The sequence below is a fragment of the Mandrillus leucophaeus genome, unplaced genomic scaffold, assembly GCF_000951045.1.
Source record: "Mandrillus leucophaeus isolate KB7577 unplaced genomic scaffold, Mleu.le_1.0 Scaffold240, whole genome shotgun sequence".
NCBI lineage: Eukaryota > Metazoa > Chordata > Mammalia > Primates > Cercopithecidae > Mandrillus > Mandrillus leucophaeus.
Window position 1 is genome coordinate 905276 of NW_012102477.1, and position 20110 is coordinate 925385.

Consider the following 20110-nt stretch of genomic DNA (forward strand, 5'->3'; position numbering starts at 1 on the left):
CAAAAAAAAAAAAAAAAAAATTATTATGAATTTCCAGACATTGACAACAGGGCCTGAAAGCAAGCACAGGCCCCATGTCGGCACAGGGTCTTATGCAGCCGCATAGGCCTCACGTCGGCCCTGTCTGTACTCTCAACTGACTAAACCTGATGAAATATGACATTAAAGATTTGACAACCGTGGAGTCCAGGGTACACTGCCAGCAAAACAAACGCATGACATGAGCAATCCTCAGACTGACCAGGGAGAAAAAACATGTACTGATATTTTTTTTACAATAATATTAACAAAATGACCTGTTACCCAGTACAAAATAACACACCAGAAGGAACGGCTGAACAGAGGACAGGCTCAGCTCACCTCAAACCTTTCTTGCTCCATCCTATGATGCTCTTCAAGCTGCTGCTCCAGGTAAGTGAGATTTTGAAATTTCTCCAGATAAATGTCATACTGCTTTTGTAATTCTTCCTCAGTCTTCTCATACTCATCCATAAAACATGGCCTAAGACAAGCAAATGAAATAAAAAGGGAAAGGTGAGCTAATGTGCAGTAGTTTGAAATGGGTATTCACAGTTTTAGACTCCATGGTGGCCTTCTCTGGAAACCCTTAATTAGAGAAGGGCCTTCATTCTTGTAACTGCTTACAAATATTTTCCCTCTTCTCCTTTCTCCCCCGAAAATGGACATACTTCTTTCTCATCATAAGATGCACTCTTTGTAAAAACTTGAAATAATCCTGAAAGTATGAAAAATGATGTAAAAATTACTGATAATCCCATCACCAGGTATAAGCGTTTGATAGTTGACATATATCCTTCCAGACTTTTCTATGCATATAGATAGGAATGCATTTTAAACAAAAATTAAACATACTAAGAAATTCTATAATCTTTTTTTTCATTTCAATATATCATAATGTCAATAGAGTTAAAAAAGATCAGGCCGGGTACATCGGCTCACACCTGTAACCCTAGCATTTAGGGAGGATGAGGTAGGAGAAGGATTGAGCCTGGAGTTCAAGGCTGCAGTGAGTGAGGATCCTCTGACCTTGCCATGGCACTCCAGCCCTCCAGCCTGGGGACACGCTGAGACCCCATCTCTAAAGGCAAAAAGTCACATACCAGACACATCCCCCAAAATCAACAAATATATATATTATTATTTTATTTGGGTATAACGTTCTACTGTCGGCCGGGTGTGGTGACTCACGCCTGTAATCCCAGCACTTTGGGAGGCCAAGGCAGGCGGATCAACTGAGGTCAGGAGTTTGAGACCAGCCTGGCCAACATGGTGAAACCTCGTCTCCACTAAAAACACAAAAATTACCCAGGCATGGTGGCACATGCCTGTAATCTCAGCCACTCAGGTGGCTGAGGCAGGAGAATCGCTTGAACCTGGGAGGCGGAGGTTGCAGTTAGCCAAGATTGCGCCACTGCACTCCAGCCTGGGCGACATAGCGAGACTCCATCTCAAAAGAAATAATAGTAACAATAATAGTGTTCTACTGTCAGGCTATTACAAATTTTAAGCAATCCTCTAAAAAGGGGACCATAGGTTGTTACGAATTAAAGCTGGTGTTTTTTTGTTTGTTTTTTTGAGACAGGGTCTCACTTTGTCACCCAGGCTAGACTGCAGTGGTGTGATCATGGCTCACTGAAGCATCAAACGCCTGGGCTCCGGTGATCCTCCTGGCTCAGGCCCCCAAGTAGCTGGGACTACAGACATATGCCACTATGCCCGACTATTTTTTATATATATTTTTTGTATAGATGGGATTTCGCCATGTTGCCCAGGCTGGTCTTGAACCCCTGAGTTCAAGCGATCTGTCTGCCTCGGCCTCTCAAAGTGCCGGGATTATAGACATGAATCACTGTGCCCAGTCTAAAGAGGTTTTTAAACGATAAAAAATTTTTTTTAAAAGGCCAGGTGTGGTGACTCACACCTGTAATCCCAGCACTTCGGGAGGCCGAGGTGGGTGGATCATAAGGTCAGGAGTTCAAGACCAGCCTGGCCAACAGGGTGAAACTCCATCTCTACTAAAAATACAAAAATTAGCTGGGCGTGGTGGCAGCTGCCTGTAATCCCAGCTAGCTGAGAGACCGGGGCAGGAGAATTGCTTGAATCCGGGAGGCGGAGGTTGCAGTGAGCTGAGATCGCACCACTGTACTCCCACCTGGGCAACAGAGCGAAACTCCATCTCAAAAAAAAAAAAAAAAACCAATAAAAACAAAAACAAAACAAAACAAAAAAACATAAAAATCTATTTCAATTGATTTGCTGAACTTTTTCTTTTTTTCTTATTATTGACCTTAAAGGAAAAATTCTACTCTTTTAAAAATATAAGCAGATAAACGGCCGGGTGCGGTGGCTCAAGCCTGTAATCCCAGGCGGATCACGAGGTCGGGAGATCGAGACCATCCTGGCTAACACGGTGAAACCCCGTCTCTACTAAAAAAATACAAAAAACTAGCCGGGCGAGGTGGCGGGCGCCTGTACTCCCAGCTACTCGGGAGGCTGAGGCAGGAGAATGGCGTGAACCCGGGAGGCGGAGCTTGCAGTGAGCTGAGATCCGGCCACTGCACTCCAGCCTGGGCGACAGAGCGAGACTCCGTCTCAAAAAAAAAAAAAAATACATATATATATATAAAAGCAGATAAACTAAGAAATAATTATAATCATTTGAACTACAGCAAAACAAGGAAACTTTTTTTTCTGTTAGAAGGATTTGGAGCTTAACAAAAATGAATTGATGCTTTAAAGATGGAATATGTCGAGGAGATCAATCTATCTGGCAGCAATGACTTCTGTTTTTTTTTTCCCTCTGTGAGGCTCCAGAGGTAAATAGCCAGTTTCAGGAAGGGCCTCGGCTTTGTGCTGGGTGGGGAGGAGCCAGGGCGCTCCCTGTGGTTGCTGTCACTGCCGCAGGTGCTGTCTCCCCACAGACCTTGGGACAGTGGCCAGGGTGTAGCCAGCCACCAACATCCAAAAAGGCAAAACATATTTGACCAGAGCAGGCAGCTGGGAAGAGGAGGGAGCCAAGAAGAAAGAAAAATAAAGGGAGAACGAAAAGGGAGAAAGAGCAGAAGCACGGGGGAGGGAAAGAGGTGCAGAACGAACAAGAGAACAGAGGGCCGGCACCACTATTCTCCATCAGTATTCCTGGGAAATACATTTCCAATGAGGTAAAGTAGGAAGAAAGACGAATTACTGACTGGTGAGGAATGATCAAGGTTTAAATAAAGTCTAAAATCTATGCCAACAAAGAGGCAGGAGTATGTTTCTGTTTCTACCTAATTTATGGCAAGATCTTAGCAGACCACGTCTGGATTTCCCCATCTGGATTCACTTACTCTGCCTTGAGTTCCAAGAAGCTATAAAAGCTTAAAGGGCAGTTCAAGCATAAAGCAGTTTTCCAGACATACTGCAAGCAGTAAAGAGAATGAGTTTAGCCATCTGCTTGTTACGACAGGCAACACATGTACATTTTGAGGTGAAGATATCTTTATGTAAGGCTTTTTTTCATTGCTTAAGAAGAGTTAAGATCATATTCTATTCTCTTAAGTCTTTGTTCTAACTTTTCTTTTTTCTTTTAGAGTCAGGGCCTCGTTCTTTTGCTTAGGCTGGAGTGCAGTGATGCAACCATAGCTCAGTGCAGCCTCAACCTCCTGGGCTCAAGCAATCCTCCTGCCTCAGCCTCCCAAGTAGCTGGGACTACAGGTGTGTACCACCACACTGAGGTAATCTTTAAAAATTTTTAGAGATGGGGTTTCATTATGCTGCCCAGGTTGGTCTCAAATTCCTGGGCTCAAGAGAACCCCCCGCCCCAGCCTCATGAGTAGCTGAGATTTCAGACATGAGCCACCGCGCCCAGTTTGTTTGAACTTTCCAGGACATCTTTCTACTCATTCTCCAAGTGTTCATATCTACCTGACACTCTGCAGAGTCTCCAGTCGCTTCCGATTTCTTTCCAGTTCTAATTTTCTCTTTTCAATTTTGGCTTCTAAATTAGCTTCATCAGAGGCCACATTATTGAGCAGGTCTTTAGTCTTCTGAACCTGTGTCTATATTTAATGGGAAATAATGAGACAAGGTGGCAATAAAAACAGCCATCCTAACTCACAGAAGAATTCTGCAACTCTTCAGGCATGGCAACATTATGCTCAACAAACACAAAAGCAAATAAATAAAGTACACACTTCCCCAAGCAATGACTCACTTAACCCACTAGTTCCAGGGAGAATGTCACACAGGTCCAGAAAAAGTTATCTTTTTCTCCCCCATGAAAAGCAGGCATTTCTGCCCAGGGAAAGAAGTGAAGATGGAAAGAAGAGTGTCCTGGTCAAGGTGGAGAGGCCTGCCATCTTTTGTCTGGCTCACTCGGTTGGAACAAGGTACACATCAGTCTGGATGGTCAATCTGCCTTTTTATCATTCAGGCCATGCCCCTAGTTACAAACACCCGACTTACAGAATACACACACACCAAGTACTGCTAGAGGGGACAGAGAGAAACAGCTGGTCCCAGCCCTAACCCACTGCCTGCTGGGACTGAGAGAAGGTCCCTCTTCCCTCTCCCTGGCAACAGAAGCTTGACTACAGACTAAAAATGAGAAGAAACCATGCTGAAGTCAGTACAAAAGCAGTTCCCGCAGTGGCACTGGCCACACTGACGTGCACCAGCTCGGGAAGGGGCCCAGAGCAACAGTCAGAGAGAGGCCCTTGGGCAACAGAGGCTGAGTAAAGAAGGGAAAGGGGACACGGGCCCACTGACAATGACACAAGTCTCCCTATCCTAAGAAAAGGTTCATTTGAGGCAGGTAGAGTGACAGGTAGCGCACTGTCTTCACATGCGTCTTGTCCAGTGGCCTGCCAGGTCACATGCCTGTGGTTCAGGCTCCAATCTCTTCACGAGGAATCTGGACTGCCACCCAGCTGAGCGTGGAACTGTCCCCCCAGGGTTCTGGCTTTCCAGCCCTGCATTAAGTTCCTGGTGGCCAAGGTGGGGCTTTCTCCTCCAGCACTTTGCCTACGTGTAGCATCCCGTAAAGCGGTTACTCTGTTTTCCTGCAAGTCTCTGAAAAGCTATGGGCTCCACAGAGAAATGGCCTAAGAAGCCCAGACACTCTCCACAACTCTCAGGGATGGTGTGTTTTGGAAGCAGCCACTGTTACTGACAATGCATTTATGGTCTGATTTTTTTGGTCTAAGTACACTGGCCATTTTTAAGATACTTTCATTAAAATAATCAAATCCTCATCATCCATTTGCTGCAAGTGCCTTAAAGCCCCCAGGAGAAATGTGAGTTCACCCTCACAGGAAGAAAGGTGGGTCTCCTTTCTAAACAACTTCGGTCAATGGCAACTATTTCCTTGAACCAAAGTCAGATTAAAACCTTGTACATTTATCCCACCTTAAACATATCTGTTCCTCAAACAAGAAAGATCCACAATGCAAAACAGCTGTGTAAACACAAACAATTTTCCCTGGTTTCTGAAATAAATGGCCTGTACTTCCTAACCCCTTTTAAGTACCCATGTTGTTGTTTTGGTTTAGTTTTTAGAATGATCAAACATCACAGATATTTTCTAACAATGAAAGGAGTCTTAAGAGATTTCTACCAAGAAATGAACCCTGTCCCCTCTTGGGTGTTCTACTTTTAACATATTAGTGCTAAGGGCACATTCATGCCGTGTTCGCCTGATTCAGTTAGAACACTGGCAAGCATTTAGAGGTATAACACTTTTTTTTTAATTTTTAAATTTAGAAACAATCAAAAATTTACGTAAGACCTGTTGTACAACACAAAACGGTTTTCCCAGCCTAGGTAAGTTGCTGACCAGATGTTCCAACATCCTAGATACTTTAGTGTGTATTTCCTACAAATAAGGACTTTTTCCTACATCCCCACAATACAATCATCAAAACAGGAAGCCAGCATTGACACACTACCACCATCTAACCCCAGCCCCACTCCACTGTCCCCACTTGCCCCATGAAGTCCCCAACAGCAGACAGGAGCTGCCATATGTGTCCAGTCATCACATCTCCACAGCCTCCCTTAGTCTGAAATGCCCCCTCAGCTTTCCTTGACTTTCAGAACCTTTTCACTTTGGGAGCATACAGGCTGCTTCATCTGTAGAATGTCCCTCAATTTGGCTTTGTCTCATTAGAGTCAGATATGCATTGTTGGCAGGAATACTCAGAAGTGACTGCATCCTACCAGGCGTGCATCATTTTGATTTGTTCTACAACGATAATCTTCACTTTGATCACTTGATTAAGGGGGTGACTGACAGGCTTCTCCCTGAGAAGTGACTCTTTTCCCCTCTGTAATTAATAAGTACTCTGTGGGCTAGGCACGGTGGCTCATGCCTGTAATCCTAGCACTTTGAGAGGTCAAGGTGGGCGGATAACCTGAAGTCAGGAGTTTGAAACAAGCCTGGCCAAACACGGCAAAACCCCATCTCCACCAAAAAAAAAAACAAAGATTAGCTGGGTGTGGTGGCACATGCCTATAATTCCAGCTATTCGGGAGGTCGAGGCACAAGAATTGCTTGAACCCAGGAGGCAGAGGTTGCAGTGAGCTGAGATGGCGCCACTGCACTCCAGCCTGGGCGACAGAGCAAGACTTCGTCTCAAAAATAAATAAATAAATAAAATAAAACAAAAATACAATAATTAGCCAGGTGTGGTGGTGTGCCCCAGTAATCCCAGCTACTCAAAAGGCTAAGGCATGAGAATCACTTGAACCTTAGGGGCAGAGGTTGCAGTGAGCTGAGGTTGTGCCACTGCACTCCAGCCTGGGTAACAGAGCGAGACTCTGTCTCAGAAAAAAAAAAAAAAAAAAAAAAAAAAAGTACTTTGTGGAAAGCTACTTTGAAACTGTGTGAATGACCTGCTCCTCCTCAGCTTCCAATATTCTTTTTTTTTTTTTTTTTTTGAGACAGAGTCTCGCTCTGTCGCCCAGGCTGGAGTGCAGTGGCGCAATCTCGGCTCACTGCAAGCTCCGCCTCCCGGGTTCACGCCGTTCTCCTGCCTCAGCCTCCCGAGTAGCTGGGACTACAGGCGCCCGCCGCCACGCCCAGCTAATTTTTTGCATTTTTAGTAGAGACGGGGTTTCACCGTGTTAGCCAGGATGGTCTCGATCTCCTGACCTCGTGATCCGCCCGCCTCGGCCTCACAAAGTGCCGGGATTACAGGTGTGAGCCACTGTGCCCGGCCTCATTTTTTTTTATGCCAGTGAGAACTCATGGTTTCCTATTTCATTCTATTATGCCATAAAATTAATTATTCTAACTTATTTTGATGCTTAAGTTGTCCTTACTTTGGCCAGGAGAGGCCCACTCAAGTTGACTTCTGCATGCTTGCAACAGCTCCCTTTCCTCCTTTGAGCTCTTCCTTACTTTCTTGTACTGCTCCGGCCCAACTCTGGAATCAGCCATTTACCCCTAAGAGTTCTGGTTCCTTTTGGTGGAGAATGGTATTAAGCCAGGTGCTAGGTGTGCTCAGAGATAAGAAATGTATGAGTGTGGGTGTGTCTGTGTGTATGTATACAAATAAAACATACTTATATACATATGTATGTAATTCCTTAAATGTACATACATGCATATCAAAATTTATTTCTATATCTATCTATATATTGAAAACTATGCATTTAACCAACACCTCCAATTTCAGGTTCACTCTAATTTTCTCTTTCCATTTTTGTGACATTTTTGTGACTTTTTTCTCCAACAGTGAGGAACGTGGCTTCGTTATCATTACCATATTTTTACTTATCTGATCCATCTGCCTATCTGTCACCAACCTCCAAATCAGGGCTGTGGTGCCCTTCTCCTCCTGTGAGGCTCTGACTTCCTGGGCTGGGCTACCCAGGGGTTACTACAGTTTAATGACAAGAGAATGATATATTTTTAAAAACCTATGATTTTTAGAATTTTGTATAACTCATAGCAAATTCTTGTTCTATGCCTACTCTGAATGTACACAGGGGCCCCCATCTGTGTCTACTGAGTAAAAGAAATCATCAATGATGACTGAATATCTATTGTGCATCAGAGACGAGGCTTGATATGCCCTGTCGTGATTAATATTTATAAGGACCCCACACAGTTGGGAATGCAGTTCTTGCTATTTTGCAGATGAGGAAAATGAGGCACAGAGAGGTTAAGTAATTTGCCTAAGATCAAACAGTGGAATTCAAACCCAAGCAATCTGAGTCTAAAGTCACCCTCATGATCTGCCTTCCAACTGACTCCTTTAGAGGAGAGGATAACTGATGTGGGTGGGCAGGAAACAATGGTGATCCTTCTACTTATTACAGTGCTGTCTGGAATTTAGAAAACCCTGAAATAATTTAAATACTAAGCAGTGAGGAATTGGTTAAACAAAATAAAATAGAACATTATTTATTAAAATTCTTGAATAACTGAAAATTATCAAATTACTGAAACTGATGAATTTTTAACAACATGAGAAGTTGTTTTTATTTATAACGAGGGGAAAAAATGATAGCAAGTGACCTAGGTATGCTCGAATGTCCTCTGAGTTTTTCGTTTCCCCACTAACACATCCCTCGTTACTAAGCCTAGCTTGTTCTGTCTCGTATGGGCAAGAAATCAGTATTTTTGAATCCCAGGCATTAAAAACATTATATAAAAGCAAAGTTATCTTACCAAAATCTCTTTTATTGCAATTCTCATCACTTTTTCAGTCTCATTTATTTCCAGAGGTCTGGCAATGGCTTCTGTTCTCATTTCCTAGGGAAACGGTAAAATCATTTACAAATATTTTCAGAAAAGGAGTTCTCAAAATCAGTATTCCTAGATCTAGACGTGCCTTATGGACTGATTCTCCAAAGTTTCATTACAACGTGAATCTCTGATGCAAAAACACTTCCACCATCACCTCCTATAATGTCTTCCATCATCTAAGCGCCTACCCAGCCTCTCTCCAGAGCTCAAGATCCTCCTTTTCAGCCAGAGGCCCATGTGACCCCAACTCTATGAGCAAAACTGAATTTAGCATCCACTATTTTTTCTCCCAAATTTACTTGCTGCTTCTTTTTTTTTTTTTTTTTTAAGAGAGATAGGGTCTCACTATGTTGCCCAGGCTGGTTTCAAACTCCTAGGCTCAAGTGATCCACATTCCGTGGCCTCCCAAAGTGCTAGGATCACAGGCATGAGCCACTGTGCCCAGCCCCAAATTTGCTTCTTTACCTGCATTCTGTCCAGGTGACGCCCAAACTAAGTACAGTTCAACTTGCTGTCAGGATCCCCTGCCAGCCTCTTTAATCTTTCTTAGGATGAAGTCCCTCTCAGTTGCCTATCGCTAACAAACACAACCGACAAGAACAGTTACCATGGCCCTGCCCCTAGCATGAACCATTAACCAATCAAGGGAGACATCCGTGACTATCACATCAGTGCTGAAAACTTCTGAGACATGGGATTTTAATGTGGATATAGTTATGAGGTTTGCTATAGACAATATTTGCTTGACTCCAAAATTCATATGTTGAAACTCTAACCCACAATGTGATGATGTTAAGAGGTGAGGCCTTTAGTAGGTGATTAGCTCATAAGAGAAACCCTGGGGAGATCCCTCACCCCTGCTGCCATGTGAGGAATCAGCAACAAGGCAACATCTGTTGGGAACATGCCCTTGCCAGACACTGAATCTGTTAGTCCTTTCATCTAGAACTTCCCAATCTCCAGAACTGTGAGAAAGAAATCTGTTATTTACAAGTCACACTCAGCTTATTGTGTTTTGTGACGGCAGCCTGAATGGAGTAAGACAAGGTTCCTAGAGCACTGTGTCAAAACTCGTCTTGTGCTTCCTTTCTTCCACGGTGCACCTGCACACGCTGGTGGGAACGGCTGAGGGCAGGGTGAGGACTTAGTCAAGGAGGCAGAACTCAGTGCCTTGCCTGTGGCTGGGGCTGCACCTCAGTAAACGTTTACTGAATGAAAGAAAAACAAACATTGGATAGGGGCTCTTCCTCGGATCATGACTACATACAGAGTTTGAAAAGTACTACATTCAGGGTCTCTCTTGGTTTCCTTGGGAACAGTTCTACCACTGGTTACTTCATCATTCTTTACAGGATGGTGCTAAAAGAGTCCCTGTGGGATGGAAGTGAAGTCTCACAATGATGCCACAGCTCTAGTGGCAATCAGCAAGTGTCCAGCTCCTGTCTCTGGGTCTCTTAGGGACACACACAGACATATGTACACCACTGCACTACAAACAGAACAGGGGAAAGCCTGGAGGTGCCTTATTCATCATCTGAATTAGCTAGCATATGTCAGTGGCAGTTTCATTCTGCCAACCACACTTCATCGGTGGCAACTGACAGGTCAATATATGATAAGCAGACATAGCAACCTGGCACCTAAGCCCCTCTTCCCCAGACTTCCACTTCCGGTTTGCTCCCAGGGTATGCCAAACATAGGCAAGGCAGTGAGAGAGAGAAGCCATGGATGGCATTCCTGATAGGAAGTGAATTAAAGAAATTCATTTAATTTTAAAGCAGTAGATTGAGCACATATGCTTCAAGTGCCATAAATCTTTTTTTTTTTTTTTTTTGGAGACAGAGTCTTGCTCTGTCGCCCAGGCTAGAGTGCAGTGGCATGATCTCCGCTCACTGAATGGTCCGCCTCCCGGGTTCACGCCATTTTCCTGCCTCAGCCTCCCCAGCAGCTGGGACTACAGGCGCCCACCACCTCGCCTGGCTAATTTTTTGTATTTTTAGTAGAGACGGGGTTTCACTGTATTAGCCAGGATGGTCTCGATCTCCTGACTTCGTGATCCGCCCACCTCGGCCTCCCAAAGTGCTAGAATTACAGGCGTGAGCCACCACGCCCGGCCCAAATGCCATAAATCTTTACAGGTAAGGATTAAACACTGCTACACTCTAGGCCAGACGCAGGGGTTCACGCTTGTAATCCCAGCACTTTGGGAGGCTGAGGAAGGCGAATCACTTGAGATCAGAAGTTTGAGACCAGCCTGGCCAACATGATGAAACCCTGTCTCTACTAAAAATACAAAAATTAGCCAGGCGTGGTGACACACATCTGTAATCCCAGCTACTCGGGAGGCTGAGGAAGGAGAATCACCTGAACCCGGGAGGCGGAGGCTGTAGTGAGCCGAGATTAAGCCACTGCACTCCAGCCTGGGCAACTGAGTGAGACCGTCTCAAAAAAATAACAAAATTTAAAAAATAAAAAATAAACACCACTCTACTCTTAAACAGCTGCTTAAATGTAGGTGATGGCACATACTTCTTGGCTGGCATTGGCTGCAACAAGGATTGCAAATCAAATCACTCTGCATTGCAACATCAACTTCAGCTGACTGGAAGTGACACCAAGATCGCTGGTCCCAAACTCTGCTGTTAGAATCACCTGGGAGAATCTGAAAACTCCCAGTGCCCAGGTCACATTCCATAACAAGGAACCCAGAGTGAAAGCCAGGCTTCAGAAGTCTTTAGAGGTTCCCAGGTGTTTGCACTGGATAGCAAGGTCTGGGAACTGCAATCTCAGAAGATCATTTTTGAGAAGAATGCTGAAGCAGGGTACACCAGAAAAAAGCATCATGACCAATAAAGTCTGCCAGGGCACAACAAGGACAGCTCAGTCACATGCCATGGAGCTGCCACTCCTAAACGAGAAGTTAAAGGTAGATCAGTGCTGGGCACGGTGGCTCATGCCTGTAATCCCAGCACTTTGGGAGGCCCAGGCAGGCGGATTACGAGGTCAGGAGATCAAGACCACCCTAGCTAACATGATGAAACCCTGTCTCTACTAAAAATACAGAAAAATTAGCCAGGCGTGGTGGCGGCGCCTGTAGTCCCAGCTACTCGGGAGGCTGAGGCAGGAGAATGGTGTGACCCCGAGAGGCGGAGCTTGCAGTGAGCCGAGATCACACCACTGCACTCCAGCCTGGGCGACAGAGCGAGACTCTGTCTCAAATAAATGAATGAATGAATGTAGACCAGTGCCCACCAGAAGCAGGAAGGGCAGCTAACATCCTGTATCACCTTTCCACATATTTGCTCATTCAACGAGGTGTATTTCATTAAATCAGAACTGAAAAGGGAGAAACAGAATTGAAAAAGAAAACCTTGAAGAGAAAATCTGCATAGTTAAGGAGTATTGGAATGCTTACCCTCAACTCTACTTCCATGCCGAGCAAGTCATACAGAGATGCTCCTTTGGAGGTGATTTCAGACGCAAGCTGCCTGGCTGCCTTCAAATCTGCAATCTGGAAGGAAAATAACAAAAACAGAACCCTCAGCAACAGATTTTTTTAATAGAGACAGGGTCTTGGCTATGTTACCCAGGCTGCTCTCTAACTCCTGGCCTCAAGTGACCCTCCTACCTCAGCCTCCCAAAGTGTTGGGATTATAGGCAGAACCACCATGTTCAGCCAGTCATAGATTTCTTTCTTTTTTTTTTTTTCTGAGACGGACGGAGTTTTGCTCTTGTTGCCGAGGCTGGAGTGCAATGGCACGATCTTGGCTCACCGCAATCTCTACCTCCCGGGTTCAAGTAATTTTCCTTCCTCAGCTTCCCAAGTAGCTGGGATTACAGGTATGTGCCACCACGCCTGGCTAACTTTGTATTTTTAGTAGAGACAGGGTTTCTCCATGTTGGTCAGGCTGGTCTTTAACTCCTGACCTCAGGTGATCCACCCACCTCGGCCTCCCAAAGTGCTGGGATCACAGGCATGAGCCACCGCGCCCAGCCAGCCACAGATTTTTAACATGCATTTAACCACCAGCCTGTTCATGTCAGCTCCTACCTTTGGTTGGGACACGTGACCACAAACATGTGCTTCCCCAGTCACATGCTCACAGGCTTCAGGACACACACTCAAGAAATAATCATCTAAGTACTAAAGAGACCAATTTCAGGATGCTTAGGTCTCTCCAAAAAACCTAATGTCACATCAAACTGAAGCCCCAACCAGGAGGGCATAGCTGGGAGAAAGCCCACATGCCTCCTACTTGGACTCTGTCACAGTAGAGGGTGTCCGGCAGCAGCAGAGTGACCACATGAAGGGACAGCCTGAGGGACACACATCCTCTTGCAGCAGCCTGACAGCCTGTGTTTTGTACCTCCCTGTCCTTCTTCTCTGCCTCAGACTTTCCTCCACAGGCTTGGAGAGGCTCAAATGGGGTGGCACCCACTAAGGACTTACAATGGTTCTGGGCTCCACAGAGGGGCAGCTGTTGCCAGGAAGGCGATGACAAGCACAGTGAGGATTTAGCACCGATCCCTTTGCACAGGCTTTTTAGGATGCGCGTGTCACCCCCTCTTCCTGGAATATGCTAACTCTTCTAATGAGCCCAAACATAAACGTCTCCCTGCTCTGCTCACTCTCCCTCTCTCCTGGACAACCAATCCCCACGTTCTGGCTCTCATTTTCAACCCACTAGCAACAACTCTCCCTCTTCATTCGAAGCTGATGGCTTTGATAGCTTGCTTCCCTCTTCCTTAGTCCTCCAGGATCCAGCCTGCTCTGGCTCTAGCTGCTTTTCTCCCTTCCGAGCAGCACATCCCCAAACTTCTTTGCAGGAGTCTGTCACATTCTCTGCTTCTCAACACTGGAGGGAGTCAGTGTCGTCCCGGGACCCCCTGTCTTTTCTGCTGGCTCTGCTCCTACCCACACGGCTTTAATACCATCTGTGTGCTGATTCCTCCCCCAGCTCCCAGATCCAGCCTGGGCTTTCCCTGGGCTCTAGTCTCACATACTAGCTACCTGCACATCTTCTCCACCCGGACAGCCAATGGGCGTGGCAAATGGAGCATGTCCAGAACCATCTCTGCTTCAGTACATGGCAACTTCATCCTTTCAGGGGCTCACATAAAAAACTTCAGAGCAGTGATGTCTAATATAGTAACCACTAGCCACATGTGGCTATTTTCACTTAAATTACTTACAAATTAAAGAAAATGCAGAACTCAACTCAGTTCCTCAGTTGTGCTCGCCACATGTGGCCAGTGGTTCCTGTAGAGTACAGCACAGAGGTGGAACACACCCACAAGCTCTGCAAGCTCTGCCACACAGCTGCCCCAAGACCTTGCCTGTAGCACCTGGCTTACTCTCAACCCACGCCTCATCCTATGAGATCTACCATCAAAATATGCCTCAATCTGTAGACACTTCTGCTGACAAGTGTCAAGTGTCGCTCCTGGTTAAAAACCCATGTGTGAGGCCAGGCGCAGTGGCTCACGCCTATAATCCCAGCACTTTGGGAGGCCGAGGCAGGCAGATCACCTGAGGTCAGGAGTTTGAGACTAGTTGGCTGACATGGTGAAACCCCATCTCTACTAAAAAAAAAAAAAAAAAAATACAAGGCCAGGCGCAGTGGCTCATGCCTGTAATCCTAGCGCTTTGGGAGGCTGACGCGGGTGGATCACCAGGGTCGGGAATTCAAACCAGCCTGACCAACATGGAGAAACCCTGACTCTACTAAAAGTACAAAATTAGCCGGGCGTGGTGGCGCATGCCTGTAATCTCAGCTACTCAGGAGGCTGAGGCAGGAGAATCACTTGAACCTGGGAGGCAGACATTGCGGTGAGCTGAGATCGTGCCACTGCACTCCAGCCTGGGCAACAAGAGTGAAACTCCATCTCAAAAAAAGAAAAAAAAAAAAAAAATTAGCCGGGCATGGTGGTGTGCACCTGTAATCCCAGCTACTTAGGAGGTTGAGGCAGGAGAATCTCTTGGACCTGGGAAGCGGAGGCGCAGTGAGCCAAGATCGTGCCATTGTACTCCAGCCTGGGCGATAAAGTGAAACTCTGTCTCAAAACAAAACAAAACAAAACTAAACATCTATGTGTGACTTTTCAAGCCCAACCATAGCCAATGACAAGGCCTCACCTAGCAGGCCTCACAGGGGAAGCTTTCTTCCCTGCACCAGACTTGGAGCTCGGCCAGCACACTGTGGTTTCAGGCACCCTGCGTGGCCACGCTCCTAGGTGCATTCCCAGCCCCGGGGCCTTCTTTCCTAGGTCTCCTGCTCTGAGGCCTTGGGCTTAACTAAAGGCTTAACCCTTATTTCTGGCTTGCTGCTGCAGTGGCTCCCTGATACCTGACAGCGCCTCTCCCACCACCACTCTGCTCAAAGCCATGGTCACCCCTCACTCTTCAAACAAGTTCGCTGCTTCCAGTCCTACCTCCCGCTTCAGTCTGATGGCAGCTCAGCAGCCAGAGCAACCCTTTGGATGGGAAATAAGCACAGAAGATTCTGCTTGGTTCCCAATAATTCCCACCTCAGAGGCAAAGGCAAAGGCTTTCCAGGGGCTTCCCAGGCACTAGAGGGTCTGTCACTCCCAACCCTCATCACATTGCCTCCTTGCTTTTTCTCAAACACACAAAACACATTCTTTTTTTTTCCCCCCAGATAAGGTCTCGTTCTGTTGCCTAGGCTGGAGAGCAGTGGCCTGAATATGGCTCGACTGTCTGGGCTCAAGAGATCCTCTCACTTTAGCCTCCTGAGCAGCTGGGACCACAGGTGTGCACCACCACGCCTTGCTAATTCTCTTCTTTATTTGGTAAAAATGGCATCTCACTATGTTGCCCAGGTTGGTCTCGAACTCTTGGCCTCAAAGGATCCTGCCACCTCAGCCTCCCAAAATGCTTGGCTTACAGAAGTGAGTCACCGCACCCAGCCCCAAACAAATTCTCATCCTGAGACACCCTGTCGCCACCCGCCAACTGCACAACTCACTCTTTCCCTCCCTCAGATCTCTGCTGGAAACACCATTCAATCTATGAGGCCTTCCTAATCGCCCTATCTAAGATCACCCCGGGCAGCGTCCATCCCCATCCCAGCTTATTATTCTCCGCAGACTGCACTGCATCTGACCTTCCACACCTCTTACATTATTGTTCACAGTCTGACTCCTCCAACTAAAGAGCAGAAACACATGATTTCTGTCCTTTTTGTCCACAACTGTATCCCCAGCGCTTGAATGCTACCTGACAAATACTAAGCTTTTAATAAATAGTTGAATTACTGGATTGTGAATTTGCCTTTATCCAAACGCTGATGAGCACGAAACTGACAAACTGCCCTCAGTTGAGGAGGAAGAAAAGCAGCGGAGCTGTATCAGACTCCTTCCATTTCAGACTTCAAGAAATCAATGCTCCATCGCTCACGACAAGGCTTTCGTTGTCCTTACCTTTGAGCCAAGATCAAACTTGAATTTGTTGACATCTTCCTCTACTATTTCAGAGCCCTCCATCCCCTTGGTCTTCATAGCATTATAAAGGACAGATGTGATCTTCAACAGCTCTTTTACTGCATACCCATCTGCTTGATAAAGCTTCTTAGTGTTGAGTTTTATATGTGCCTTGGTGGCCTATTTTTAGACCAAAAAAAAAAGTTGAGGGCCCTTTCCATGTAATGTCTAAACCAAATCCCATGTAGGTAAGTTGAAAATGCCTCTGCTGACAACTGGGATACAACCTAATAAGAGTAAGCATTCAAGTGACTCAAACATTGTGAGTGGGTATACAAACTAGGACAATCTTGATGGAAAGCAACTTGGTAAAAGATGCCAAAATTACAAATGCACATATCTTTTGATCCAGCAATTCCAAATCTAAGAACTTATTCTAGGCACACACTCAAACAAAAACAAAATGAGATGTACAGGGTACTTGTTATAGCACTGTTTCAAACAGCAAAGCTTGAGACAACCTAAAAGCCTACCTATATAAATTACATAAATTATGGCATATCCATGCAAACACCACCACTCAGGTGTAAACAGAATGAGGAAATTCTATATGTATTTGGAAAGTTCTCTAAAATATACCACTAAGTAAAACAAGATGCTAAACACCTTGTAGTGTACAGTAAGTACATCAAGTAGTATACAGTACCATTTGTATAAAATAAAGGAAAAAAATACTTTTATTTGCAGATACACACACTCTGGAAGAGATTTAAAATAGTGATTATTTGGAATAGAACTCGGCCCAGGACAGATAGTGTAGAAAGTCATTTTACTCCATTTTGTTACATAATGTTTGTCATTAATTAATTTATTTTTTTAAAGATAGGGTCTCACTCTGTCACCTGGGCTGGAGTGCAATGACATGATCATGGCTCACTGCGGCTTCAACCTCCCGGGCTCAAGCAATCCTCCCACCTCAGCCTCCCAAGTAACTGAGACTACAGGCACATGTCACCAGACCCACCTAATTTTTTTTTAATTTATTTTTTGTAGAGACAGGATCTTACTACATCACCCAGGCTGTTCTCAAACTCCTCGACTCAAGCTATCCTCCCACCTTGGCCTGCTAAAGTGCTAGGATTACAGGCATGAACAACCAAGCCCAGCCTACTTTCAATCTGTGAGCCACGAAATATGTTACCTATTCAAAAATAAAGAAACAAAATTCCTTTTTTTTGGATGGAGTCTCGCTCTGTTGCCCAGGCTGGAGTGCAGTGGTGTGATCTCAGCTCACTGCAAGCTCCGCCTCCCGGGTTCACACCATTCTCCCACCTCAACCTCCCAAGTAATTGGGACTACAGGCACCCATCACCACACCCAGCTAATTTTTTGTATTTTTAGTGATTAGCCAGGATGGTCTCAATCTCCTGACCTCGTGATCCACCTGCTTCAGCCTCCCAAAGTGCTGGGATTACAGGCATGAGCCACCATGCCTGGTATAAACAAAATTCTTAACAAATAATGAATTAAAAGACAAACAAACAAAAAGAACTTCACTGGTGAAATGGCGCCACAGAAACCCAGCAATGGAACGGTTTTAGAAGGCAAACTCAGGCCAGGCATGTGGTGGCTCACATCTGTAATCCCAACACTTTGGGAGGCCAAGGCAGGTGGATAACGTGAGGATGGGAGTTTGAGACCAGTCTGGCCAACATGGTGAAACCCAGTCTCTACTAAAAACACAAAAATTCGCCAGGTGTGGTGGCGTGTGCCTGTAATCTCAGCTACTCAGGAGGCTGAGACAGGAGAACCCCCCAGGAGGTGGAGGTTGCAGTGAGCCAAGATTGCACCACTGCACTCCAGCCTGGGCGAGAGAATGAGACTCCATCTCAAAAAAAAAAAAGAAAGAAAAATTCAATTACTCAGTTTCAAAGTAGCCCTAATGAGGAGTCATCCTTTCTAGTTTACTTAATTTTACAACTCCACAAAATAAGTGTCCACTAACCATGAACTGGGCAATTGCCTTAATGAAGAAAACTCGGTCCTGTTCAGTGTCCACGTCAGGCGGGATGTCAGTCTGGGGCTCATACCTATCAGAGAGGTAAGAGGAGAGAGCACAGGTTAACCAAGGAGAAAGTCCACTAAAGAGAATGTGGGCAATTGAGAGGACAGGGTGTCTGGAACAAAGCTCTCCAAGTCCCCAAGCGTGATAGTAAGATCAATGCAAACTTCAAAAGTAAAACCAAAATACCAAGGGAGCAAATCCCCACCTAAGAACAAAAGATTTCAAAAACTGAATGTGGGTCTCAGCTTATAAAATTAAATCTCTCTCAGACCTCAACATGTCATGAAACTAATCAGAACTGCTACTCTGGCTGATGGCCCTTGACTCAGAGCAGTGCTAGGGCTGATTAGTCAGCTCTAAGCAGCAGCAGAGCTGACGAAGTTATTTTCTTCAAGGTATTGATAGCAGGGGTCAGCAGACTGCAGCCTCCAACCTGTACAGCCTCCAAACTAAGAACTCTTTTTACATTTTAATAAAAAGAAGAGACAATAGAGATCGTATGCAGTCTCTTATGTTTAGCAAAGGTAAAATGTTTATTATCTGGTCCTTAACAGAAAAAGCTGCCAACCCTGAATCATATATCATATTCAATTTTTCACAGAAAAAGAAACCTACATTATTTCTAATCAACTGTATTGATTAGAACGTGCAAAAAGGCCCCTGTCACTCTGCAGTGAGGCGCTGAAGAGCAGCCTGGCCCAGCACCCTACTGAGGAATAGTCAGTCTCCTTTCACCACTTCCTGGTATAGTTCCCTCTCCCACAGCATTTTTTAAACTCCACTGATTTTTTCTTTTTCTTTTTTTTTTTTTTGAGACACAGTCTCAATCTGCCCGGGCTGGTGTGCAGTAGCATGATCAGTGGCACTGCAGCCTCAAACTCCCAGAATCAGGTGATCCTCCTGCCTCAGCCTCCTGAGTAGCTGGAACTATGAGTGTGCACCACCCACGCTCAGCTAATTGTTCTTTTGTGTGTGGAGACAGGGTCGTGCTGTGTTGACCAGGCTGGTCTCGAACTCCTGAGATTATAAAGTGCTGGGATTATAGGAACGAGCCACTGTGCTCAGCCACAGCTACGTTTCAACAGATTACAATTGGGTCTGTCAAACCCAAACAACTCTTCCTTTTGCAGCATCACAGCTTTGTCCTGTTTTCTGGGTGACTGACAAATAAAATCCAGCATTCACTCTTAGACATCAATAACGTGCAGTTCTAACCTTTTCACAAGCCAGAGAAGCACTTCAGATACAAGTCCAAAATTGGGTGTACGGAAATTTTCCATAGAAATATGTCGAGGGTATCCCAGGGCTCTCATCATCTCTGTGAAATCTGTCCAAGGAAAAATATAATTCATTCAGTTCCCTGTCACATAGCAACTACTTGTTAACTTAGATACTGTCTTTACTTTTCCTTCTTATTGCCAATCTACTGACAGCTTTAGGGATTATCTGTCAACTTTCTACAAGGGAACATAAAAAAGAGATAAAATTTAAAATACCAAAAATGCTACCTAAAAAGCATGTAAGTTCAATGGGAGAAGTAGATGGCTATACATGAAAATAGAATTGAGGCATTAGCTGTGAATTTCATCTCTCTTTAATATCTCATTTCTTTTTACTGCTAAAAGTAAGAAACACCTGTCCTTATAAAATGTCATGAAGAAAAAGTATTTTTATCTTTTTCTTTTTCTGTTTTTTTTTTTTTGAGACAGAGTCTCGCTCTGTCGCCTAGGCTGCAGTGCAGGGGCCTGATCTCGGCTCACTGCAAGCTCCGCCTCCCGGGTTCACGCCATTCTCCTGCCTCAGCCTCCGGAGTAGCTGGGACTACAAGCGCCCGCCACCACGCCCGGCTA

General features: G+C 45.3%; 1 protein-coding gene across 3 annotated transcripts in view; it reads right to left on the bottom strand.

The window, feature by feature from the left end:
• The window catches only part of CLUAP1 (clusterin associated protein 1), a 44239-nt gene that overhangs the window by 14609 nt on the left and 9520 nt on the right, over window positions 1-20110 (bottom strand). For 2 of the 3 annotated variants that reach the window (XM_011982569.1, XM_011982570.1), the window contains exons 2-8: window positions 19476-19587; window positions 18201-18285; window positions 16196-16375; window positions 12171-12266; window positions 8678-8761; window positions 3928-4061; window positions 361-502 (exon numbers count right to left, since the gene is read on the bottom strand). In XM_011982569.1, the coding sequence (XP_011837959.1) occupies window positions 361-502; window positions 3928-4061; window positions 8678-8761; window positions 12171-12266; window positions 16196-16375; window positions 18201-18285; window positions 19476-19587 (833 nt within the window). Of the gene's footprint in view, window positions 1-360; window positions 503-3927; window positions 4062-8677; window positions 8762-12170; window positions 12267-14692; window positions 14769-16195; window positions 16376-18200; window positions 18286-19475; window positions 19588-20110 lie in introns of those variants that run through there. The other variant, XM_011982571.1, reaches the window with a different exon arrangement.